The sequence below is a fragment of the Myotis yumanensis genome, unplaced genomic scaffold (genome assembly GCF_028538775.1).
Source record: "Myotis yumanensis isolate MYYU_CA2020_CCGP unplaced genomic scaffold, mMyoYum1.0.hap1 SCAF_1, whole genome shotgun sequence".
In the NCBI taxonomy this organism is placed as follows: domain Eukaryota; kingdom Metazoa; phylum Chordata; class Mammalia; order Chiroptera; family Vespertilionidae; genus Myotis; species Myotis yumanensis.
The window spans coordinates 90,766,307-90,792,670 of record NW_027223752.1 but is presented as its reverse complement, the minus strand read 5'-3'; the positions used below and the strand labels follow the sequence as shown (position 1 = coordinate 90,792,670).

Genomic DNA, 26,364 nt, shown 5'->3' with positions numbered 1-26,364 from the left:
CCTTTTTTTATTCCAATTCTAGGTTTTTTGAGTTTTTTTAGTACTATTTCATCAACGAAAGTAGTGAGCAAAGAGTGTTGAATTCATCTTGCTTTGAATTAACAATGGCCTCTTTCTAAAAAGCAAATTAGAAGAAAAAAATGGAAAGTTATATTTTAATCTAGTAAATTGCATGCATTAAAAAAAGATTGGTTTGCAAATACCTGTTCCTTTTACCATACAGCTCACTTCTTCATATGTAAATGAGGTAATTTTTTAATGATAATTACGTAATGTCAACCATTATGTAAATGCTTATCATGAGTCAGACACTTTTCTATATAAACTCTTGTAAGTCTCAGAAACTGTCCAGTGAGGTAAATACTATCGTAATCCCCTTTTATAGAGGAGGAAATTGAGGCAGAAAATGGTTGAGTAACTTAACCAAGTTTACACAACAAGTGGATGGAGTCAGGATGTTAACCTGTGTTCTCATTCCAGAGTTCAGTGCAGTTCTTTGCTATGCTGCTATACTGCAGAAGGAAAACATACAGTCAGTCCAGCACAGGAATAAGAAATAACAAGTACTTATAGGAGAATTTTGAGATAACCGCAGAATTTTAAAGAAAATTACTTGGAGAGAAAAGCTGTAGGTTTTGATACTTTTTTTTACATTTTTCTTTTTTTTTTTTTTTTTTTTTTTTTTTTTTTTTTTTTTTTTTTTTTTTTTTTTTTTTTTTTTTTTTTTCAATAATAATTTTTATTTCTTAAAGTATTACAAAGAGTATTACATATGTCTCCTTTTTCCCCCCCATGACATTCCCCCGGCCCCTACCCCCCCACCCCCCCCCGTGTCTTGTGTCCATTGGTTAATCTTATATGCATGCATATAAGTCCTTCAGTTGGTCTCTTAATCCCCCCCCAACCCTCCCCAGGCTCCCCATTGTAGTTTAACATTCTGTTCAATGTTGCTCTGCTTCTGTATCTACCCCTGTTCATCAGTCCATACTGGTCCCCTTTATTTGTCCCAACCTCACTGGAGTAGTCTCAACCTCACCAGGGCCGTCTGAGCCTCACCAGGGCCGTTTCAACCTCACCTGGGTCGTCCCTACCTCACAGGGGCCGTTTCAACCTCACCGGGGTCGTCCCTACCACACCAGGGCCGTTTCAACCTGACTGGGGTTGTCGCTACCACACCGGGGCCGTTTCAACCTGACCGGAGTTGTCCCTACCACACCGGGGCCGTTTCGACTTGACTGGGGTCGTCCCTACCTCACGGGGGCCGTTTCAACCTGACCGGGGTTGTCCCTACCACGCCGGGGCCGTTTCGACCTGACTGGGGTCGTCCCTACCTCACGGGGGCTGTTTCAACCTCACCGGGGTCGTCCCTACCTCACGGGGGCCGTTTCAACCTGACCGGGGTTGTCCCTACCACGCCGGGGCCGTTTCGACCTGACTGGGGTCGTCCCTACCTCACGGGGGCTGTTTCAACCTCACCGGGGTCGTCCCTACCACACCGGGGCCGTTTCGACCTGTCTGGGGTCGTCCCTACCTCACGGGGGCCGTTTCAACCTCACTGGGGTCGTCCCTACCTCACGGGGGCCGTTTCAACTTAACCGGGGTTGTCCCTACCACACCGGGGCCGTTTCGACCTGACTGGGGTCGTCCCTACCTCACGGGGGCTGTTTCAACCTCACCGGGGTCGTCCCTACCACACCGGGGCCGTTTCGACCTAACTGGGGTCGTCCCTACCTCACGGGGGCTGTTTCAACCTCACCGGGGTCGTCCCTACCACACCGGGGCCGTTTCGACCTGACTGGGGTCGTCCCTACCTCACGGGGGCCGTTTCAACCTCACCGGGGTTGTCCCTACCACACCGGGGCTGTTTCAACCTGACCGGGGTTGTCCCTACCACACCGGGGCCGTTTCGACCTGACTGGGGTCGTCCCTACCTCACGGGGGCCGTTTCAACCTGACTGGGGTTGTCCCTACCACGCCGGGGCCGTTTCGACCTGACTGGGGTCGTCCCTACCTCACGGGGGCTGTTTCAACCTCACCGGGGTCGTCCCTACCTCACGGGGGCCGTTTCAACCTGCCCGGGGTTGTCCCTACCACGCCGGGGCCGTTTCGACCTGACTGGGGTCGTCCCTACCTCACGGGGGCCGTTTCAACCTCACCGGGGTTGTCCCTACCACACCGGGGCTGTTTCAACCTGACCGGGGTTGTCCCTACCACACCGGGGCCGTTTCGACCTGACTGGGGTCGTCCCTACCTCACGGGGGCCGTTTCAACCTGACCGGGGTTGTCCCTACCACGCCGGGGCCGTTTCGACCTGACTGGGGTCGTCCCTACCTCACGGGGGCTGTTTCAACCTCACCAGGGTCGTCCCTACCACACCGGGGCCGTTTCGACCTAACTGGGGTCGTCCCTACCTCACGGGGGCTGTTTCAACCTCACCGGGGTCGTCCCTACCACACCGGGGCCGTTTCGACCTGACTGGGGTCGTCCCTACCTCACGGGGGCCGTTTCAACCTCACCGGGGTTGTCCCTACCACACCGGGGCTGTTTCAACCTGACCGGGGTTGTCCCTACCACACCGGGGCCGTTTCGACCTGACTGGGGTCGTCCCTACCTCACGGGGGCCGTTTCAACCTGACCGGGGTTGTCCCTACCACGCCGGGGCCGTTTCGACCTGACTGGGGTCGTCCCTACCTCACGGGGGCTGTTTCAACCTCACCGGGGTCGTCCCTACCTCACGGGGGCCGTTTCAACCTGACTGGGGTTGTCCCTACCACGCCGGGGCCGTTTCGACCTGACTGGGGTCGTCCCTACCTCACGGGGGCCGTTTCAACCTCACCGGGGTCGTCCCTACCTCACGGGGGCCGTTTCAACCTGACTGGGGTTGTCCCTACCACGCCGGGGCCGTTTCGACCTGACTGGGGTCGTCCCTACCTCACGGGGGCTGTTTCAACCTCACCGGGGTCGTCCCTACCACACCGGGGCCGTTTCGACCTGACTGGGGTCGTCCCTACCTCACGGGGGCTGTTTCAACCTCACCGGGGTCGTCCCTACCTCACGGGGGCCGTTTCAACCTGACTGGGGTTGTCCCTACCACGCCGGGGCCGTTTCGACCTGACTGGGGTCGTCCCTACCTCACGGGGGCTGTTTCAACCTCACCGGGGTCGTCCCTACCACACCGGGGCCGTTTCGACCTGACTGGGGTCGTCCCTACCTCACGGGGGCCGTTTCAACCTCACCGGGGTTGTCCCTACCGCACCGGGGCTGTTTCAACCTGACCGGGGTTGTCCCTACCACACCGGGGCCGTTTCGACCTGACTGGGGTCATCCCTACCACACCTGGACCGTTTCAACCTCACCGGGGCCTTCCCAGCCTTACCGGGGAAACAGGAAGTTTGGCCCTCTGTCCCCTGCCGGCGGCTCCCCACTAGACAAAATCTCCAGGCATTCCTGGTGGTTGCACATCCAGCGCTCCTGCCCTCCACCAAGTGCACAGACTGCCTGTCTGCTGTCCCCCAGCGCCCCACCAGAGACTGGGACCAGTGGGCATGTTTGTGCGCTTGCTGGTACAGCAGATCCACAGTGCCGGCCGAGTCAGGCCCAGCCCTGGCCGGCCCTGGACCCGACTCTGCCCCCCGATTGCGTCCCTCCCAGATGCAAGGAGCTGAAATCTGCAGCCTGCTGGGATGGGCTCTGTACATGGTGCTTCAGCACATCCTACTCAGTCTCAATGCGCTTCTTTCTATGCGAGGAGTTGAAATCTGCAGTTTGTTGGGTTGGGCTCTGTACTTGGTGTCACATCCTACTCAGTCTCAATGTTCTTTCTCTCCTTCCAGTTGTAGAGCTTCCACTGGGCCAAGTTTCCCATGGTTCTGTATGATAGGTGTTTGTCTGATATTTGGTAGTTTCGATGTTGTTGTGCGAGGTAGCACGCACAGGTCTCTTCCTTATGCCGCCATCCTGGTTCTCCTGGGTCTGCTTCTTGAGTGTGTCTCTCATGGCTGCGAGCAGTTGAAGTCTGCAATTTGTTGGGATAGGCTGCAAAAGCGCAGGTGGGTCTTTTTGTGCACCTGGCACAGCTTGGATGGGGATGTAAGTTGATTAAGGCTGAGACTCAGGGAGTCGCCATGGCGGAGCAAATAGCACTGGCTGAGTCTCCGCGGCCCCTTGAATCTCTGCCAGGGCTTTGTGTCCCCCAGTGCCGGCGAACAGCTGTGCAACAGAGTCTCCCTCGCTTTCTGATGGCTGCAAGGCCGTGCTGCCTCTCCCCGTAGGGTCTGGTGCTTCATGATCCCGCCTGAACCAGCTCAGTGGATTTGAAAGTTTGCAGAAGAAAAGGCGCTTCTACTTGTGGGTCTGGCACAGCCCAGATGGGAATGTAAATTGCTTAGGGCGGGATCACAGGGAGTCGCCGGGGCGGAGATTCAGCGGCCCCTTGCCTATCCAGGACACCAGGACTTTGCGTCCCCCAGTGCCGGCGAGCAGCCGAGCGCCAGAGCCTCCCTCGCTTCCTGACCGCTGGAAGGCCGTGCCGTCTCTCGCCTTGGGGCCTGGGGCCTCAGAGACCCGCCCGAACCAGCTCAGTGGATTTGAGAGTTTGTAAAAGCACAGTCATTCCCTCTTGTGCCTCTGGCACAGCCCTGAGGGTAGGGCGGGGTCACAGGGAGTCACCAGCATGGATGAAATAGCGATGGCGGCGTCTCCGCGCCCCTCGCCTCCCCGGGACACCACCAGGACTTCTTGTCCCTCGGTGCCGGCGAGCAGCCGCGTATCAGAGCTTCCCTCGCTCTCCGACCACTGCAAGGCCGTGGCCGCCTCTCCCTGTGGGATCTGGGGCCTCAGAGACCCGCCCCTAGCAAGCCCAGAGGATTCGAGGGTTCGTAAAAAACCGAGAATCCATTTGCAGCCCGCGTGGCGTGTGACTGCGTACCTCTGGTTTTGGTGCCTCCGTAGCTCCCACTCAGTCTCACTGCGCTTCTTTCTTTTCCTCCAGTTGTAGATCTCCCACTGGGCCAACTTCCCCATGGTTCTGAGTGGCGGTTGTTTACTTCATAGTTGATAGTTTCAATGATGCTGTGAGAGAGCAGCACACACAGGTCCGCTCCCTACGCCGCCATCTTGGTTCTCCCTACATTTTTCTTAACTGAAAATGGTGGCAAATAAAATATTATCATTGTATGTTGCCTTTCATTACTGGCTTTGTGTATTCACGATTCCTTAGTTCATAAGGATGTTGCTCTGAAATCTTTTTTTTTTTTTTAAATTTCATTTAGATGTATTACATCTGAATTTCCGCCTGGAATAGGTTGCTATCAAAAGTTAGCATTACTCTCAGGATACAATGTTATTTGTTACCAAAACAGTATTATCTTGCATTTACATGGTACATCACAGTTTTTCAGACTACTTTAAAGGGCACTATCATTTAGATCAGACAAACAGTACAAGTGGTACTAGCTTCATTTTATGGATAAAAGAAACTGAGTCTCATAGGTCATAGCAGTAGTGAGAGAGCTGACACTGGAACCCAGACTTAACTTGCTAGTTCCTTGTTTTTTCTCTCTACTCAGTACCTTCAGATAATAATTCAATCAAGAGTACATTCATTGGAACCAGAATGTAAGAAAAGGGACAAAGTATTGCAGGAGGATGTTAAAATATGTTTATTAATAGATTTTTAAAGAGCAGCCACTTTGCGTTCTTTTATAAGTGACAAGTTGAATAAATTACAGGTCCTGCTGTTGTCAGTCATCACCTTGCTCGAGTCCTGCTGTTGTGGAAGTGTGTCTTTCCAGTGTCTCCTAAGGATCTAGAAACAGAAAAGAGCCGAGGAGATTCATTTACATGGCAGGTAACCTTAGAAGGACGAGCTGGTGCACTCTGTGGTAGGTTGAGTTTAGTCTTTTTGCTCCCTTTCTTTGGCTTTTCCCCACTCCTTAACTTTACACATACTTGTATATTTTACTTAATTTTAGAGGGAAATAACATTTTTCTGGTGTGGTTTTTTTTTGAGGAGAAGGGGTGGTAATCTACACTAATAAAAGAGAAACATGGTAATTAGCGTATGACCGCTACCCTTCCCATTGGCTAATCAGCATATCCTTATGCAAATTAACTGCCAGCCAAGATGGCAGCCGGCAGCCATGCACTGAAGCGAACAGGGAGGCTTGCTTGCTCCAGTGATGGCGGACTCCAACGTTCCCCGCTTGACTTGCCGGCCTCTCAACTGCAACTCTAAGCAACTATGTTGCAAATAGAGAAGCTAAACAAAACCCCAGAAACCGGCTTTCAGTCAGCCGGGCTTCAGCCAGCCTGACCACAACATTGTATCAATGTTTTCAGCAGCGAGGCCTCAGAGCTAAAGCTGGCCCAGAATAAAAAGAAAAAAAGGAGCGGTTGGGAGCTTCAGTCACCCGCCAGCTGGAAAACGGCCCTCAGCCCCTTACCCAGCCTGGCCAGGCACCCCAGTGGGGACCCCCACCCTGATCCAGGACACCCTTCAGGGCAAACCAGCCAGCCCCCACCCGTGCACCAGGCTTCTATCCTATATAGTAAAAGGGTAATATGCCTCCCAGCACCGGGATCAGCGGAGCTGCGAGGCCTCCCAGCACCGGGATCAGCGGAGCCGTGAGGCCTCCTGGCACTGGGATCAGCGTGACGGGGCAGCGCCCAAACCCTCTGATCGCCCTGCGGCTCTGTGTGTGACAGGGGAAGGCTCCCCAACCCCCTGATCAGCCCTGCTCTGTGCCTGATGGGGGGAGCTCCCCAACACCCTGATCACCCTGCGGCTCTGTGTGTGACAGGGTGTGGTGCCCCAAGCCCCACCCCCACGGGTCTGCTCTGTGTGTGACAGGGTGCGGCGCCCCAAGCCCCACCCCCACGGGTCTGCTCTGTGTGTGACAGGGTAGAGCCATAACCTCTCCATTGGCCCTACCCTGAGTGTGACAGTGGCGGCACCCCAACCCCCTGATCGGCCCCTGCTCTGTGGGTGATAGAGGGTGGCGCCCCAACCCCCCTTCCACGGGCCTTGCTCTGTGTGTGACGGGGGAGAGCCATAACCTCCCCATTGGCCCTGCCCTGAGTGTGACAGGATGCAGCGCCCCAACCTCCTGATCTGCCCTGCTCTGTGTGTGACAGGGGGCGGTGCCCCAACTCCCCTATCCGTCCTGCTCTTTGAGTGACGGGGGAGCTCCTCAACCCCCTGATCGACCCTGCTCTGTGTGTGACAGGGTATGGAGCCCCAACCCCCCTGATGGGCCCTGCTCTGTGTGTGACAGGGGGCAGCACCCCAACCCCCTGATCGGCCCTGCTCTGTGCATGATAGGGGGCAGCACCCCAAACCCCTTATTGGCCCTGCTCTGTGCATGACGGGGTGGCGCCACAACCTCCCCATCAACCCTGCCTTGAGTGTGACAGGGGACGGTGCCCCAACCCCCCAATCGGCCCTACCCTGAGCGTGACTGAGGGTGGCATCGCAACCTCCTGATCCGCCCTGCTCTGTGCATGACAGGGGGCGGCGCCCCACTCCCCAATCGGCCCCTGCTCTGAGCCCGACCAGGGGCTGCACCTAGGGATTGGGCCTGGCCTCTGCCACCTGGGAACAGGCCTAAGCCAGCAGGTCGTTATCTCCCGAGGGGTCCCAGCCATGCGAGAGGGCACAGGCCGGGCTCGGGGGGACCCCCCCCCCCCCCCCCCCCCCCCCCCCCGCCGAGTGTACAAATTTTTGTGCACCGGGCCTCTAGTTGAATATAATTGATTACTAGTATATCCAGTTAGTGATTATAACAGAAGTAGATGTAATAAACCAAATTTAAGAGTTCTGATCCTTAGGATAACACATCTTTTATTAGATGCACTCCAGTTGAGAAATGTCAAGATTGCTTTTCCTTAAGTAGGCATTCATTCCTTTTTTCAGAAACACGAGGGTTGGATTTAATTAGTGTTAATTAAGCATGTTTCCATTTAGTTTTTTTATATATAAAGTTGTACCCTTTATAATATATAGGCCATTAAAATAGTATTCACTATGAAAACTTAAACTAAGGAAGGGTGGGATCCCTGAAAAGAAATGAAAGCACTGATTTTGGTTTTGTTCGTTTATTCATGGTGTTTTTTTACTCTTAAAAATGGAAAACCAATTTTGAAATTAATCTTGAAACTCAGCCTAACTTTAAAATATTTATTTTATTCTATATATGAAATTAACTCCTTATAAAACATGTGTTTCAGGTAACATTTACAAAAACCTAACATGCTGACTCAAAAGTAGCATTGTCCTACAGAATTAGTATAGAACTGGCAAACTTTAGGGTCTTCGCTAATTTATTCTTCTACTTCTGAGATCTGAGTAAAACCGAGGAAAGAAACATTTTGTTAACTTGGTTAGAGGCCTCTGTTATTAATTTGAGGAAGCTTGATTTTAGTTTGGTTAGAGATAGAAGACATTAGCTTTCTTTTTATACTAGAGTTTCAAGAATTTTTGTTTGTTTTTAACACATTTGTTTATTCCTCTAATAAAAATGCAAACACTATAGCATAATTGAATGCTTTTTTCATAGTTCATTACATTCTGCCAAGTAAAAGTCTGTTCTGCCTTTCAGCTATCAAGAGCTTTGTTTCCCACTGTGGCGATCTCCTTACAGAGGAAGTAATTCAGCGTCTTCTTCCACCGCTTCCTTGTGCTGTGGATTTGCTAACTCGGTAAGGATCTGCTGGTTAGATATGATTTTTAAAATATTTAATAGCAGTCAGTTACCTTCTGATTATGTAATACCTTTTAAGTGCAATAATAAGGCCAGTTTCTATGATTGGCGAGTGATTTTCCTTTTGCAGAGGAAGGCAAATATTTAGTTATGTGATTATTTCTTATTAGTCTAGGGCAGTGGTCGGCAAACTCATTAGTCAACAGAGCCAAATATCAATAGTACAACGGTTGAAATTTCTTTTGAGAGCCAAATTTTTTAAACTCAAACTATATAGGTAGGTACATTGTTATTAACTTAATTAGGGTACTCCTAAGGCTTAGGAAGAGCCACACTCAAGGGGCCAAAGAGCCGCATGTGGCTCGTGAGCCGCAGTTTGCCGACCACAGGGCTAGGGTCTTGAAAAAATAAATATATTAAAAAGGAAGGAAAATTTCTTGTTGGATAGTGTATTTCTATACAGTTAGATTTACCCAAAAAATTAAATATGAAGCCTGTTAACCTTTTCAGGTATGCATTTTATTGGTTAGTACTTTTCTGTGTTCATAAGAACCAGGTGCTTGTTAACAGCTTCAGTGTTTTTTGTTTATATTTTTCATATGTCTGACTTATAATAAAACATAGAGAAAATCTAGTTTATGTCACAAGCATCTGTAATTTCCAAATTAATGAAATGTGTAGTTTAGAGAAAGTCTTTCAAATGTATTTAATGATATAATCTTATATGTATACAGAAAAATATATTTAAGATGTGGTTTATAAAGCACTAGGGGCCCAGTGCATGAAATTCACGCAAGAGTAGACCTTCCTTCAGCTGCCGGCACCGGCTTCCCTCTGGCACCCGGGACCCAGGCTTCCCTTGCAGCCCCGGCTTTTTCCAGAAGGTCGTCCAGAAGGACGTCTGGTCTAATTAGCATATTATGCTTTTATTATTATAGATAATAAAATGAACACCATGAATTCAACACATCTAGAGCGGGGTTAGCAAATGTGTGCTGTAAGGGCCAGATAGTCTCTATTATACCTAATCAGCTCTGTTGTTTCAGCTCAAAAGCAGACATAGATAATCTGTAAATTAATCGATGTGGCCATGTTTCAATAAAACTTTACAGAAACAGGTAGTGGGTCAGATTCAGCTATCCCTGAACTCTGGAACATTAACAATACTGTTGAAGTTATCTGTGTGCTCCACTCTACTACCATTTTTTATGCCTTCCTTTAAAGATACCCACTATCGTGAATTTTATAGATGTCATTCCCTGCATTTTTAAAAAATGTATCACGTGTATTTTTCCCTAAACAACACATGGTTTAATTTTGCTTGGTTTTGGTTCAGCACGTGGCATGCTTTTTCTGAGACTTAATTTATTTTAAATATATTTTTATTGATTTCAGAGGGGGGGAGAGAGATATAAACATCAATGATGAGAGAGAATCATTGATTGGCTGCCTCCTGCATGCCCCACACTGGGGATCGAGCCCACAATCTGGACATGTGCACTGACCAGGAATCAAACCATGACCTCCTGGTTCATAGGTCGACACCACTGAGCCATGCTGGCAAGGGCCTGAGACTTAATTTTTTTTTTTTACACAACATATGTTTCTAAATTTCATTTATGCGCAAATTTCTTCATTCATTTTTATTGCTGTATAATATTTAATTATGTGAATACCCAGCATTTTACTTATCTCCTGTCAGTGAAATAGCCAAAATATTTTCTAAAATTCTTGTGTATTTCTATAAATAGTATTCACTTCTTGACCAACACTTATCAGACATCAGTTTTAGCCCATTCAGTAGGTATAAATTGGTATCTATCTCATTAAGACTTTTATATATCTGATTCCTGATGGTTGTGTCTTTTTATATACTTATTGATCCTCAGTGTACCCCCTTCTATGAAATCCCTATTTATGTATGCCTTTACCTATTTTTAGATAAAAATGGTTTTTTGATTAACAGACCTTCTTAATTTAAATGTCAGATGTATCAATCATTTACTTTTTGTCTTTTTTATTTTGAGAGTACGTTTATTAAAGCTGGGACAGTGAAGCAAGGAAGGGCTTAGGATAAAAGAAGGAACAGGAGAGAGCTTAGGTGGGCTGCTTTGGCTCACTGGGAGGCCTTGGAGACAGGTTCAGGGGGTTAGCCCAAAACAAGCTGCCACTGCTCATTGCTCCCCTAGTTGCAAATCTGGTGGGGACCCTTGAGTTTAGGAAATGCATTCCTGAGTGGGGAGAAAGGTGTGGGCATGCTCCTAGGAGGGAGACCACACCTACTTTTGATTTTTAAAATCTTCCTACTTCATAGTTATGAAGATACGTTTTTATATTTCCTCTAAAATGGTTAAGGTTTTATCTTTCACATTTAAGTCTTTAATTCATCAGGAATTTATTGTTGTGTTCGGAGTGATATGTGTTAATATGAATAACTAGAATAGCAAGCAGTAGTTTTCTAGAACATCCAAATAAATGAACATTGCCAGAATTTCTTAGAGTGCCTGAAAACCTCATGCCATGACCGTTTAGTTGACTTATTCTGGCATAACAATAAAAGTGATCCCATTGAATTTCTGTATTGCTAAAGAGATGAAAACCAGTTGATAAAATGGTACTTTGCAACGAGCAGCAATTCTTTAATAAGGTTCACTTGTTATGAGTGAACCTTAGAGTAAACTGTCTTAATAGCAATAATGAGAAAAAAAACAGAAGATAAAGAAGAATAGATGAAAGTTAAGAGTGTGAAGAAAGAAAGTGATAAGAAATTTTGTGAATATAACTATTGGAGAAACACTGGCTCAGCTTGTGCTTTATAAAAGAGAATTTGGTTTATGATTTTGCATATTTTTATGATTCGATTTGATGATATTCTAGATCAAGTTTCTAATAAACACTTGGGTTGTTTTCTAGTTATTTTTTTCTCTCTTTGCTTCTTCGGCCGATTCCTTTTCTACCATAATAGATTTTACTGTTTACAAATGCCACCTTATAAATTTTGGAATTTAGTTAATAGTTTTATTTTCTCAACAAAATATGTTCTTAGAACTCTAAGCTGAATGTATATAGTTTTGTTTTATGAAGTATGATAGAAAAGATGGCAGAATGATTTCCATGTGTGATTTGTAATCACACCTTAGTAAAATCAATAAATAAAAGTAACAGTAATGTTCACTAATACTATGCATAGCTGTTTTATGTGTATATGCCAACCTGTTCAATATTTGTACATTGTTATATAAGTTACACATGTAAGATATACTTTCTCTTTTATTTTAAGGCTTTCTTCAATAATAAAAACATATGGAAGTCCTTTGAAAACACCATCAGTAGTTTATAGACAAAGGCTTTATGAATTACTGATTTTATTACCTCCTGAAACCTATGAAGGTATGTGTGTGTTTTATACCAAAGTGTTTTCTTGTTTGTCGCTAGTACAGTGCCTGGAAATAATAACTGAGTGAATTAATTACATGGCTGTTGTTTAGTGCCCTGTTTATAGGAGGTGTAGTAAGTTCAGTCTTAATCCATGTGTTTACCGTTCCATAAAAAAATAAAATACTTTTTTTAAAAACCTTTTTCTTGTCTTCTCTCTTCTGGGAAAAAATGTCTGTAGTTCCTCTGGGAGAGAATGAGTAACAAAGATTAGTCTCAATTCTGTCCAGGGTTTTGTACAGAATATATAATGCAAATCTGTTAGAAATTTGGCCATTCCTAGTTTCCCTCTAGAGTGATTATCGTATGCATTCTGTTCCACTATTCTATTCTTAACTCTGTCCAAATAGAAGTTTAATATTGAACTACTCAAGGTATAATTGATTTTATAATGTCTATAATGTAGGTTTTGCTCTAATAATTACGCTCAAAGATGTAAAATAAACTTGCCTCTATTTTAAAATTTGTCCTAAAACCTTGCTTGTAAACTTAAAATACATTTTTAAGAAAAATTGTGCCCTACTACTAAATAAGTCAAGTTGAAAATGATCACCATTTTGAACGTCTATATTATTTTAGTTTTAGTAATTTTCAGTAGCCAAACACATTAAATTGATCATTACTTTATATCTTTTTTTGTAAAAATACATTTATTGGCTTATAGCCTTATTCTACAAATAAATGCAATATAATATGTACCACAGTAGTTCAAAATGTTAACTTACAACTTCTGTATTGGCCTTTATCATTTTTGTGAATGGTATTGTTCCCCCTTGCCTCTCTTTGTGGTTCATAAATATACCTAGCAAGATGTTTGAATTAAAGGAAGCATTTAGTCTGTACTTCTAAAGAACTGTGGGGGGGGGGGGGGGGGGGGGGGGGGGGATACATTGCCATTTCTCAGAAAATGTGTCCAAAGAACCATTTCTGTGTGCCAGGCACTGTGCTAACAATTGTATGTATTACATTGACTCTTGGACAACACTGGTTTGAAATGCATGGGTCCACTTATACAGGGAATTTTTTTGATAAATATTATAAATGTATTTTTGCTTACGATTTTCGGGGTATTTTTTTAAATATATTTTTATTGATTCCAGAGAAAAAGGGAGAAGGAGAAAGATAGAAATATCAATGATGAGAGAGAATCATTGATTGACTACCTCCTGCATACTCCCTTACTGGGGATTGAGCCTGCAACCCGGCATGTGCCCTGACTGGGAATCAGACCATGACCTCCTGGTTCATAGGTCAAAGCTCAACCACTGAGGCACACTGGCCAGGCATGATTTTCTTAATAGTATTTTATTTTCTCTAGCTTACTTTATTGTAAAGGATACAGTATATAATAAATTTAACCTACAAAATATGTGTTAACTGACTGTTTATATTATTGGTAAGGCTTCTAATCAACAATAGGCTAATAGTAGTTAAGTTTGGAGAGAGTAAAAAGTTATACACAGATTTTTAGCTACTTGGGGGTCGGCACCTCTAATTCCCACATTGTTCAAGGGTTAACTGTGTTATCTTACTTATCTTGGGATAATACAATGAGTTAGTTACATTTTCCTTACTTGACAGATAAAGTCACAGAGAGATTACAGAAACCAACTTAAGAACACATTGCCAGTAAATAATGGAATCAAGATTAAAACATAGATCTGCTTCACACTGTGCTGCCTATCCATTTATAAGTAGCCTACTAGAAACTTACTAGTAATAAACAGTCAAAGCTTAGTGATATATGTGTCTCATTCTAAGCTGTCTCTCAATGCAGAAGTTACCTGCTAGATATCTAATAAAAGGCTTAGAGATAATTGTAATGTTTCATTGATCAGATAGCTGTTCGGTTCTGGGAAAATCAATTCCCTTCAGACTTTACATCCATTTTTACCATAGTATTTTGAAATTTATATTCAAATTGCAGATGAAAAATTGATTTTTTCAAGTCTTCATTAAATATTTAGGAATATTAGAATATCAACTTAAAACCTACAGTGTAACTTATGATAAATGATAAGGACTCAAATTAAGGAGAAAAACAATGTCTTGTACTATCATCTCAGAATTGAAATTTGGGAATGCAATCAGGTGTCCTAAAGAAATAATGAATATAACATTATATAATAGACATTTTTTTAAATCTTCACCCGAGGATATATTTTTTGTTCATTTTAAAGAGGAAAAGAGAGAGAGAGAGAAACATCGATCGGTTGCCTCCCACACGTGCCCCAGTCAGGGATTGAACCTACAACCCGGGTATGTGCCCTGATTAGTAATCAGATCCACAACCCACAATCCATATGCACGGGACAGTGCTTCAACCAACTGAGCCACACTGACCAGGGCAACAACTGTATAGATTTTAAATCAACCACAGTGTTCATTGGGAGACAAAGTCAGGAAGTAATATGAATTTCTTGAAAAAAGAAAAGCTACATTTACCTTTTTTTGTCTTTTTCAAGTTAATTTTTTTCTAACAAATTAAATAAATATAGTTTGTAGAAAAACAAAAATATGGGTGCATTAATATTTTTGTTTTGCCCTAGCTGGTTTGGCTCAGTGGATAGAGTGTCGACCTGCAGACTGAAGGGTCCCAGGTTCAATTCCTGTCAAGGGCATTTGCCTGGGTTGCGGGCTCAATCCCCAGTGGGGGTGGGGGGGGTGCAGGAGGCAGCCACTCAATGATTCTCTCTCATCATTGATGTTTCTGTTTCTCTCCCTCTCCCTTCCTCTCTGAAATCAAAAAATATATTAAAAAATAATACATATTTTTGCTTCAACCAAAAATAATTTGCCATTTCATGTCTGTCTTTTTTCCATCTTTACAACTAAGGAAATAAAATTAAGGATTTTTCCTTAAGGAGTTTAATTTCTTTTTTTTAATTTTTAAATAATTCTATTTCATAGATTTATGTAATGTACAGGGTGGGGCAAAAATGGGTTTATAGTTGTGAGTATGTGTAACAGTTTATTATTGTATTATTATTATTATTTTTCATATGAACAACTGTAAAATTACTTTTACCCACCCTGTATATGTTGCATAACAATCAGAACTTCACTGCGAGTATATCAGTTGACATTTTAAATAACAGCTCATACAATAATAACCTATAGTAATTCCTAAATTTTTAGCACAAAAGAAAATAGTTGTCTTTAAAGTTATGCATCTAATGAAAATATGGCTAAGTAACAAAACAAGCTTAAAGGTCTGCTTTTTAAAAAGTTCTGATGTTATCAGTTAGTACAATGGGTTATCACAAAGTAAGTTTATACAATCCTATATAATAAAAGCGTAACATGAAATCTACCGAACAGTGGAACGACCGGTCACTATGACGTACACTGACCACCAGGGCACAGACGCTCAATGCAGGAGCTGCCCGCTGGTGGTCAGTGCACTCTCACAAGAAGCAGGGCTCACGACTGGCAAGCGCAGCAGCGGTGGCGGGAGCCTCCCCCACCCCTGCTGCAGGCGGGCGGTAAGAAGTGAGGAGTCCCAGACTGTGAGAGCCCTGGACTGCGAGAGGGATGTCCGCCTGCCAGCGTAGGCCTGATCCCTAAGGGGTCCCAGACTGCAAGAGGGCGCAGGCGGGCTGATGGTTCCCCCACCCCCGTGCATGAATCTCCTGCACCGGGCCTCTAGTAAATTGTTTTTGTTACATGAGACATTTTTAAGAATTAAGTAACTTTTCTTCATGATTGTCCAGCAGATGCAGACTTTTGTGATAATGGTGAGTTTTCTGAATTTTATGCAGTAATAAGTGGGTTCTTAGTTTTTATTTCCTATCTTAATTTTGTTATGGATCTCCTTTAAGATCTTTTAATATTCTCAACACTGAAATTTTTTTCTCTTACACATCAGAAAGCCAATGGTGGGTTTCTACAATGAAAGCGTACTTGCATTTAACCCTTTGAATGCCAACCAATATCCTAGGAACTATGCTAAAATTGCCAAGGCATTTTTGCTGATTTTACAGCAGTTTAGGAAAAAAATTATGAATCGCAAGTGAATGAAGTTACATATTCAAAAACTTAAGGAAACCTTTACTACATTTGTTTTCATCTTTGACATATATTCTTTGCTGATTGTATTATAAAATACTAGTAGAAAAAAAAATTTGAATAGCGCTCCCTGCACTTTTGGCGAAAGACAGGAGGAGCGTGATCGCGCTCCCCGACACCCTAGGGGTTAAATTTAGAATTACCTTTATTTTGTTTGGGAGCAGTTGTGGAGCAGTCACTTTAAGTAAGAAAAAGAGATTTGCAACTATTTTTATACTTAGCTGTACTTGCAAAATACCTACATATTGTACTACTAACAATTACTTTTCTGAGTACCATATGTTGGCAGTTAAACTTACATGTTCATTTGCTTCATTAAGCCTTCAGTGATCCCTGACCCCCCTTCCTAGTTCCTGTATATAACCCTCCTTTCTCTAAACTTAGTAGTACTTAGTTTTCATCTTTTATGAAACACTAGAGGCCCGGTACACGAAATTCGTGCGCGGGTATGGTCCCTAGGCCTGGCCTGCCATCAGGGCCACCTTCCCTGGCTGCCCAGAGATGGCCCTGCCCCCCACTGCCACCCACCCCGGTTCCCTGTTTGCCATTGGGCAATCAGAGCCTGACGGCCAGGGGAAGGGACCAAGAGATCGGCCGTTCCCGCCCACTCGCCTGCCCTGCCCCCACCTCCACTGTGGGTCACCCTCTGTGTTGGGGCAACCAGCAAGGCGGGGGCCTTGGCCTGGTGCCACCCACTTCCCCCGCCACCCACCCCTGGTTCCCTGTTCAACATCGGGTGATCAGAGCCTGCCAGCCAGGAAAAGGGACCAAGAGGTGGTCAGTGCGCCTCATAGTGACTGGTCCAGTGGTTGTTCTGGTCGTTTTGCCATTAGGGTCAATTTGCATATTACCCTTTTATTATATAGGACTAGAGGCCTGAAGCACAAAAATTTGTGCACTGGGGGGGGGTCCCTAAGCCCGACCTGTGCCCTCTAACAGTCTGGGACTCCTCGGGGGATGACTACCTGCTGGCTTAGGCCTGCTCCCTGGGGGATTGGGCCTAAGCTGGCAGTCAGACATCCCTCTGGCAGCCCGGCAGCCCTCAGGGGATGTCCACTTGCCAGCGAGGAGCAGGCCTAAGCTGCAGTCGGACATCCTTAGCGCTGCTGAGGAGGCGGGAGAGGCTCCCACCACCATTGCTGTACTGGCAGCCATCAGCCTGGCTTGTGACTGGGCAGAGCTCCCCCTATGGGAGCGCATTGACCAGGGGGCAGCTCCTGCATTGAGCGTCTGCCCCCTGGTGGCCAATGTGTGTCATAGTGACCAGTCATTCCCAGTCGTTCTGCTGTTCGGGTCAATTTGCATATTACCCTTTTATTATATAGGAGTGCCGGGCCAGCCTGGGTGAGGGGTTGATGGCTGTTTGCAGGCTGGCCACAGCCCTTCCAGGGTGGGGGGTCCTTCTGGGGTGCCTGGCCAGTCTGGGTGAGGGACTGATGGCTGTTTGCAGACTGGCCGCGGCCTCCAGCCACCCAAGCTCCCAGTGGAGGCTGGCTGGAAGCAGGTATCTGGGATTTATTTAGTTTCTGTAATTGAAACTTTGTTGCCTTCAGCAAAGGCCAGAGCCAGCCAGGGCAGGCAGAAAGCTTGGCTTCCTCCATCACCGGGGCAACCAAGCCTCCTGCTTGCTCCAGCTCCTTGGCTGCCGGCGCCATCTTGGTTGGGTTAATTTGCATATAGTCTCTCTGATTGGCTGGTTTGCGTGGCTTGGGGCGTAGCGAAGATAAGGTCAATTTGCATGTTTCTCTTTTATTAGATTAGATAGGACTTCCTACCTTCATTTTACAGTTATGTGTGTATATTTGTGTCCTGTATTTAATATCTTCTTGAAGGGAAGATTAAATATAATAAAACTTTTATTTTTATTAATCTTGGTGTCTAAAGGTTGAATGAATGAATGATTGAGAATGGTAGTTAAAAGCTCAAGTTCTGGAGCCTGGACTGCCTGTGTTTCAGTCTAACTGCCATGTATTACTGTGATCTTGGACAATTAAAATCTCTATTCCTGTTTCCTCACCTGGACTAACTGGACCTCATGAGGTGCTTATGAAAACTAGATGTACAACTTTTAGGGCAGTTACTGATAACATATTACATCTTCAATAAATATTTGTTGTTACTACTTTTATTGCTACTGATGATACATAAAACGATGGTAGGTGAAGCCTTCCTAATTCTTCCTGCAACTTCTCATAAATAGACATCACCCAAGTCTTTATCTCATTATAATGCTGTTGCTCAAAGAAACACTTACAAAAGTGAATGTTTCTCTATGATTTTTACTCATGCCTGAAGTATTTAAAATACATGCTGGCAAAGCCATTTATGCTCTAGGTGGATAAAAATGTCCTATTGATAATCTACCAGAAATCAGAATAAATATCTCTGAAATGGTAATTTAGGGCAATGTGGTAAATAGACCAATTTTTAAAATATTTATATATATTTATATTTAAAATATTTATATATATGTATGTATATATATATATATATATGTGTGTATATATATATATACATACACACACTAGAGGCCTGGTGCATGAAATTCATGCACTTGGTGGGTCCCTTGGCCCGGCCTGCACCTTCTCACAGTCTGGGAGCCCTTGGGGGATATCCAACTGACAGCTTAGTCCTGGGGAGCAGGCCTGAGCTGGCAATCTGATATCTTAGCACTACCGCGGAGGCAGGAGAGGCTCCCGCCACCGCCACTGTGCTCATTTGAGCCCAGCTTCTGGCTGGGTGCTCCCCCTGTGGGATCGGGCCAAAACCAGCTCTCTGACATTACCCGAGCGATCCCAGATTAGGAGAGGGCTCAGGCCAGGCCGAGGGACCCCACCAGTGCCCGATCAGGGCCGGGGAGAGTTGCAGGAGGTTGGCCAGCCAGGGAGGAACCTCGAGGGCTCCAGGGCATGTCCGGCCCATCTCGCTCAGTCCTGATGTCCAGACCCCAGCAGAAAGCTAACCTACCAGTCTGAGCTTCTGCCCCCTGGTGGTCAGTGCACGTCATAATGAGCAGTTGAGCAACCATAGCATATCATTAGCATATTACGCTTTGATTGGTTGAATGGCCAACCTGTTGACCGGACACTTAGCATATTAGGCTTTTATTATATAGGGGGTGTGTGTGCGTGTGTGTGTGTGTGTGTGTGTGTGTGAGAGAGAGAGAGAGAGAGAGAGAGAGAGAGAGAGAGAGAGATACAGAGAGAGAGAGAGAGAGCCATGCCTTGTCTCATGCCTTATAGATAATCACAATGCCACCTGTGCACTAGCTTGGCCCCCAAAACAAACAGACTAAAAAAAAGAATCCTCACTAGATCTAAGTTCCAAATTATTAAAAAAACCAGATGGTAGAGGAATAAATTAAACTGCACTTGGGGGGAGGGGGGATATAATCATTAAAATCCAGACTGTAGAAATTTCTACAGAACAGATAATCTAATGTCTTTAGATAAATTACAGGGGGGAGGGGAAAGTAGAGGGAAGAACTTTAAGTTGAAAGAGACTTAAGATATATCAACTATTTTATGTAGATTTACTTAGAACTTGATTCAAACATAAAAGCAAACAAAACAGGTATTTGAGTTCACTGAAAATTTAAACACTAAATGAGTATTTGTTTCGTGGTTTTTAAAACATGATATTATGATCATGAATTATTTAAAATGTCCTTAACTTTAGTGATACACTATGAAATATTTATGGGTGAAATTATATTCTTTCTAGGGTTTGCTTCAAAATAATGTGGGAAATAGTGAGATAGTGAAGGTAGGTATAGGTGAAACAAGATTGATCCACTTGGTCAAGTTGAATGACAATCATATGCTAGCTGTAGGGAGTTGAGGTGTCATAATACTATTATGTCTGGTTTTGTATCTGTTTGAAATTTTCCGTGATAAAAACATATCTAACACTTATAAATATTTTCAAGGCTACCTTTTTTTAAAATATATTTTTATTGATTTCAGAGAGATGAAGGGAGAGGGAAAGAGATAGAAAGATCAATGATGAGAGAATTATCAGTCAGCTGCCTTCTGCATGCCATCTACTGGGTATTGAGTCGAAACCCAGGCATGTGCCCTGACTGGAAATTGAACTGTTACCTCCTGGTTCATGGGTCCATGCTCAACCACTGAGCCACGCTGCCAGGGTGAGGCCATCATTTTTTTAAACAAATATAATGTATCAGCTTTTGTATCTATCTTTTTTATTCTGTTTTTGTACTGTATGTCATTTTATTTAAAATGATGGTAGTATCATAAGGTTTACACACATACATTGAGATGTGTGTCTTTTCAGTATCCAGTCAGCCTTGCAACCAATAACACATAGTTGAGCCATTCATTTGTAGGGTATTTTTCTAGGATCAGATATATAATCTTTGGCTATGATAGATTAAACTTAGCCAGTGTGTAGATTAAAGTTCCACCTGGGCTTTTTTTAACCCCATACTCTAACCAGTTAACTGCTATTACTAAATTACTAATTGTTCTTTTTTCTCTGACTCAACAGGACACCTCTGTGCTATCCTCAAAGAGCTGGCTGCTGACTTGACTGGCCCTGACATACAAGTGGCAGCATCCACATTTTTACTTCCACCCCTGTGTCATCAGGATGATCTTTTGTTATTAAGTCCTTTGCTACAAGAGACTGACCATAGATTTATTGAGGAACAGGTATGGTCATTTTTCAATAATTCTTGGGTTCATTCCAAGTGTGAACAGTAGTTTTAAAACTTTATATAACTTTTTTTTTTTTTTAGCTCCTGCTTAGTAATGGTATTGCTTGTGGAAGTCTTGAGTATGACCCCTATTCTATTTATGAGAAAGATGTAGGGGGAGATTCAGTGCCTAAGCCCCTACCTCCAACACTATCAGTGATTAGCTCTGCAGTCAAGCTCTTTGGAGTTGTATGTGCTCATGTGGGAGAAGCTCAAAGGTAAACCATCTTTAGTAATTCACTTACCCTGAAATAAATAGTTTACTTATTCTGAAATGTAATATTTCCAGACTGGCAATTGGTTCAATGAATGCATAATGTAGACTTGGGTGGGTAAGAAGAATGTTGTCAGAAGTTCTCATTTAATATAACAAACTTATAGATGAAAGTGAGAAGCTGTCTCTCTCTTTTTTTTTTTAATTCTCAGCCAAGGATATTTTTTCCATTGATATATATATAAAGTTTTTTTTTTGGTTGTTATCGTTCTTGAGAAAGAATGTTTTTGAGAAAGTGCAAGGGAGGGAGGAGAGGGGAGAAAGAGAAACATCAACATGAGAGAGACACATTGATTGGTTGCCTCCCACGGGCCGGGGATTGAACTTGCAACTGAGATATGTGCCCTTGACTAGGAATCGAACCCATGACCCTTGGGTCTGTGGGCCAACACTCTAACTATTTAGCAAAATCAGCCAGGATGAGGTGCTGTCTCTTGTTTACTTATTTACCTGGCTAATATTTAATAAGTAAGTTAACGATGAAATTAAATGATTAAATTAAACTAACAGTTGATAGTACTATTGTGCATACAATACTTAACCGACAGTTAGCTTATTATCTACCTGAAAATAGAACTGGAAACTCCGTGACACAAGATTTCTCTTCCTGGAAGCAACCTGAGGTGGCCTTTGAAAATGGCTTACTATTCACTTGACCCAGAAAACCTCACAAAATCATGCATATCAAGAGGTTCAAATCTTCATGTCCACTTTAACAAACCCATGAAACTGCCCAAGCCATCAGGGGTATGCATGTCTGAAAAACCACCAGATGCCTGAAGGATGTCACTTTAGAGAAGCACTGTGGGCCATTCTGTCATTGCAGTGGTGGAGCTGGAAAGTGTGCCCAGGGCAAACAGAGGGTCAGAGGCCCAAAAAGAGTGCTGAGTTTTTGCTGCACATGCTTGAAAATGAAGAGAGTAGTGATCAACTTCAGGGTTTAGATCTAGGTTCTCTGTTCATTGAGCACATCCAGGTGAACAAAGCTTACAGAGCTCATGGGTGGTTTAACCCACACACGAACTCTCCCTGCCACGCTGAGAGGATCCTTCATGAAAAAGAGCAGGTTGTTCCTAAACCAGAAAAGGAGTTTGCACAGAAGAAAAATATATCCCAGAATAAACTGAACATAACAGGGCCCAAGAGTAAATTCAGCATAAAATAAATGCTAATGAAAGTTTAAAAAAAGAGAGAGAGAACATTGATTTATGAGCTATTGTCATAAGGAAAAACATTGGTTTTTTGCTTAGATTAGGTCTCATAGGCTTTCTTTCTTGGAGGCTTCATGGAGCCATTGTAGTCCAGTGATTAGTCTTCAGTTTGATGGATATCAGTTCATTCCAAGTGAATTTTGGTTTTGAAAACTCAAAGTTTGATAATGATTTCTCATTGATAATAACAGCTTCTTAATTGATAACTGAGTTAATACTATTCTTAAAGATTAAAAAACATTATTCATATCGACTACCAGAAAATTCAGTTTTTATCTGAGATACTAAAAGGAAGTGAATCTTTCCTGTAGGCTATACTGGTCCACAGTTTACAAATTGTTAAGTATCATCATTCATATTCTCTCTATATATACACACAATATAATTTTATCCAGTTATATCTTCCAGTTAGGTAGGAAATTTACCTTGGTCTCTTGCTGAAGATGAACAAATATATTTGAGTGTTGTCAACAACACATTTCTGAAACAGGTCTTTCAGTGGATAGAAAAGTGAATAAAATTTGTTTATTTTTAACAGCTTCATGTCATTTTATTTAAAAGGCTGGTAGCATTAAGGTGTACACACACACACACACACACACACACACATAAATTTTGAGGTGTCTTTTCAGAGCTTTAATTTCAAAAGGTATTTTTCCCAAATTTATTTGTAGCATATAGCTCCCTGTTTACCTATACAGAATATAGTTAATTTAAAATAGTTCATTTGAATTAATACAGCTAACTACAGTGGATGAAACGGGGTGGCCTTGTGGATAAGTGATTTAAATTAAGCATGTTCTTAAATGGCTCTACTCCTTTTAGTAAATTCAAGGTAAAATGTAAAAAAGAAAAGAATATAGTTCTTACAAACTTTCTTTTCTTTTTTTTTAAGCGATTTTATTATCACTTATCCTCCCTTTCTTCTGAAATTAAAATGGCTAATACTAATTTCAACTTTATTTGTGTTCTTATTGTATATGGGAAATCACAAATATTGATTTATAATAGCATCTATTTTGTTTAATTATAAATTAATACATACTCAGAAGAAGATTTAGAAAATATAAAACAACAAAATGTAAATTAAAAAGTTCGACTCATAACCTGGTCAGGTGGCTTAGTTGGTTGGAATGTCATCCTGTGCACCAAAGAGGTTGCAGCTTCGATTCCCTACCAGGGCACATAACTAGGTTGTGGGTTGGTCTGGGCACTTTTGGGAGGCAACCAATTGATGTGTCTCTCACAGTTGTGTTTCTCTCTCTCTGTCTCACTCTCTTTCCCTCTCTCTACCTCCCTTCCACTTTCTGTAAAATCAATGGAAAAATATTCTCAGGTGAGGATTAACAAAAAAACTTTCAGAATGTCAACATATTTTAAACAGAAGAGAAATATTATTGATCTTATGCAAATGTTGTTACTTTTAATATATTTTTTGCACCTAATTGCAAAGAATGAATTAGTTCATTAACTTGATGATTGTTCCACTTCCAACTGCACATTGCAATCATTTGAACAACTTTCTAAAGTGTAGATTCTGATTTAATAGTATGGTGGTCATACTATGTTAGGCATTGAAACTTATAAATAAAAACATCTGATTCGGATGTGCCGCCAAGGTTAAGAACCACTGCTATAAATGCTTATAAAATACTGTAGATTGTGAGTTGATGGAGAGAGAGGAAAAGCATATAGTTCTCAGTATTAAAAATGTTCACCATTATACACCCTCCCTGAAAAAATAAAGTAAATCAGTATTTTCAAATGTGTGTCTGCTGTTTACTCAGTTAACTATGTATTTTTGTTTCAACTATACTCAAAACTTTGTTTCTGACTTCGTTACAAACAAAATAATTACATGTTTTAACTTATGCCACTTAGAAATACCAATTCAGTGTTACTGAATGCTGTTATCTGCATCAGTTCCTCAAAAAATTAAAAAAACTACTTTATGACCCAGCACTTCCACTTCTGGTTATTTATCTGAAGAAATCCAAAACACTAATTTGAAAAGATATATGCACCCCTGTGTTCATCACATAGTATTCCATATGATGTGGAATCTAAAAAACAAGTAGAACAGAAACAGATTCATAGATACAGAGAACATTTTGACAGTTGCTAGATGGGAAGGGGTAGGGAATGGGGGGAATGGGTAGGAAAGGTAAAAGAATTAAAAAGTACAAATTGGCAGTTACAGACTAGTCATAGAGTTGTCGAGTACAGTATAGCATAGAGAATATAGTCAACGTAGGCAATAACTATGTATGGTACCAGGTGGGTACTAGACTTACCATTTCATAAGTTATATAATGTTTAACCACTATACTGTATACCTCTGAAATGAATGCAATATTGAATGTCAACTGTAATTGAAAAAAAATTTTTATAAAGGAAAAAAAGTCATCTTCCTGAAAATTCAGAACGTTTTTTTGTTGTTGATGTTATTTTTTGTTTTGTTTTGTGTTGTTTTGTTTTTGAAATCTCTGTTAGGATTTGGGATCAAAACATGGGGAAAAACTTGGGGGCTGTCAGTCCTGGATACAGTCAGGAGAAAATGGGAAAAGCATGAGTTAATGTTGTGTTGTATATAATATGATCCCAAGTACATTTTTAAAGTGTAGTTGAGAAGCATTAAATGTAGATGACATAAGTTGGTGCTACCTTTAAAATGAAGCAATGTGTTTGAATCCAATTAAGTTCTGTTATTAAAAACAAAAATTGATGCAAATAATTTCTGAGCTATCCTTTGTTTAGAAAATAATTGCTGGAATAGCTGGATTTTCCCAGGTAAATCTTTATTAAGTGATACATCCATTTGTTGTTATTGTTGTTTTCCACAAAATAATGCTTCTCCCCCACTATAGAATGACACCTAATTAAATATTTTTGCATTGGTTATGATATATTTTCTTTTCCAAAAATGCTTTGGTGTGTTCAACATTTTAGTAGTACCAACAAAACGAATTAGCAGTAGATATTTATTACTGTCCATTGACTAACTTTATCTTGATTAACAATACTGTCTTTTCTATTTGCTTTTAAATATTTTGTTTCTGATTTTAGGCTTCTTACATTGGAACAGCTTTTGGACAGTATAAAGCACACAAAAGGAGCTCGTCAACAAGTAGTTCAGTTACATGTTATTTCCTCAGTTTCCAGTTTCTTAAAGGTAATTATATTTTTTAAAAATTCATGTTTGCTTTATTTTATTTTTTTTTAAGATAGGATCAACTAAGTAGATTGGAGGAAGGTATTGTTAAAGGGCTATCATTGTTTTTCCCCCCTAATTTTTCTTAACCTCCTGATGAAAATGTTTTGTGATTTATAATTTCCCTTTTACTTTTTCTCCACATATAACTTGTTAGTCAGATAACCTTGTACTGGGGCCATGCCTTACTCTACTGAGCCTAATAGCCTAGCCAGTGGTCGGCAAACTGGCTCGTGAGCCACGTGCGGCTCTTTGGCCCCTTGAGTGTGGCTCTTCCACAAAATATCGACTTCTGCGCATGGGCCACAAAGTTTCAATCGCACTGTACATGCGCACCCACACATGGTATTTTGTGGAAGAGCCATACTCAAGGGGCCAAAGAGCCGCACGTGGCTTGCGAGCCACAGTTTGCCGACCACTGGCCTAGACCAGTGTGGTCGGCAAACTCATTAGTCAACAGAGCCAAATATCAACAGTACAACGATTGAAATTTCTTTAGAGAGCCAAATTTTTTAAACTTAAACTATATAGGTAGGTACATTGTTATTAACTTAATTAGGGTACTCCTTACCTGGCCTTTGCTAAAAACGTCCTCAATCTGATTGAGGTACGTTCGCTGAGGTCGACCCTTTCCAACTCTCCCTTCCACACTTGTCTTGTATACTTGTTTCAGTTAGACGAGTGTGGATGGGAGAGTTGGAAGGGGTCGACCTCAGCAAACGTACCTCAAAACAATGTACCTCCCCCGC

At 42.7% G+C, this 26,364-nt stretch overlaps 1 protein-coding gene across 6 annotated transcripts in view; it reads left to right on the top strand.

The window, feature by feature from the left end:
• HEATR5A (HEAT repeat containing 5A) overlaps nt 1–26,364 on the top strand; it is a 120,036-nt gene that overhangs the window by 50,062 nt on the left and 43,610 nt on the right. For 5 of the 6 annotated variants that reach the window (XM_070427590.1, XM_070427609.1, XM_070427599.1 and 2 more), the window contains 6 exons: nt 5,730–5,882; nt 8,598–8,697; nt 11,980–12,089; nt 20,712–20,875; nt 20,962–21,137; nt 25,471–25,576. In XM_070427590.1, coding sequence (XP_070283691.1) covers nt 5,730–5,882; nt 8,598–8,697; nt 11,980–12,089; nt 20,712–20,875; nt 20,962–21,137; nt 25,471–25,576 — 809 coding nt within the window. The remainder of the gene's footprint in view (nt 1–5,729; nt 5,883–8,597; nt 8,698–11,979; nt 12,090–20,711; nt 20,876–20,961; nt 21,138–25,470; nt 25,577–26,364) is intronic. The other variant, XM_070427617.1, reaches the window with a different exon arrangement.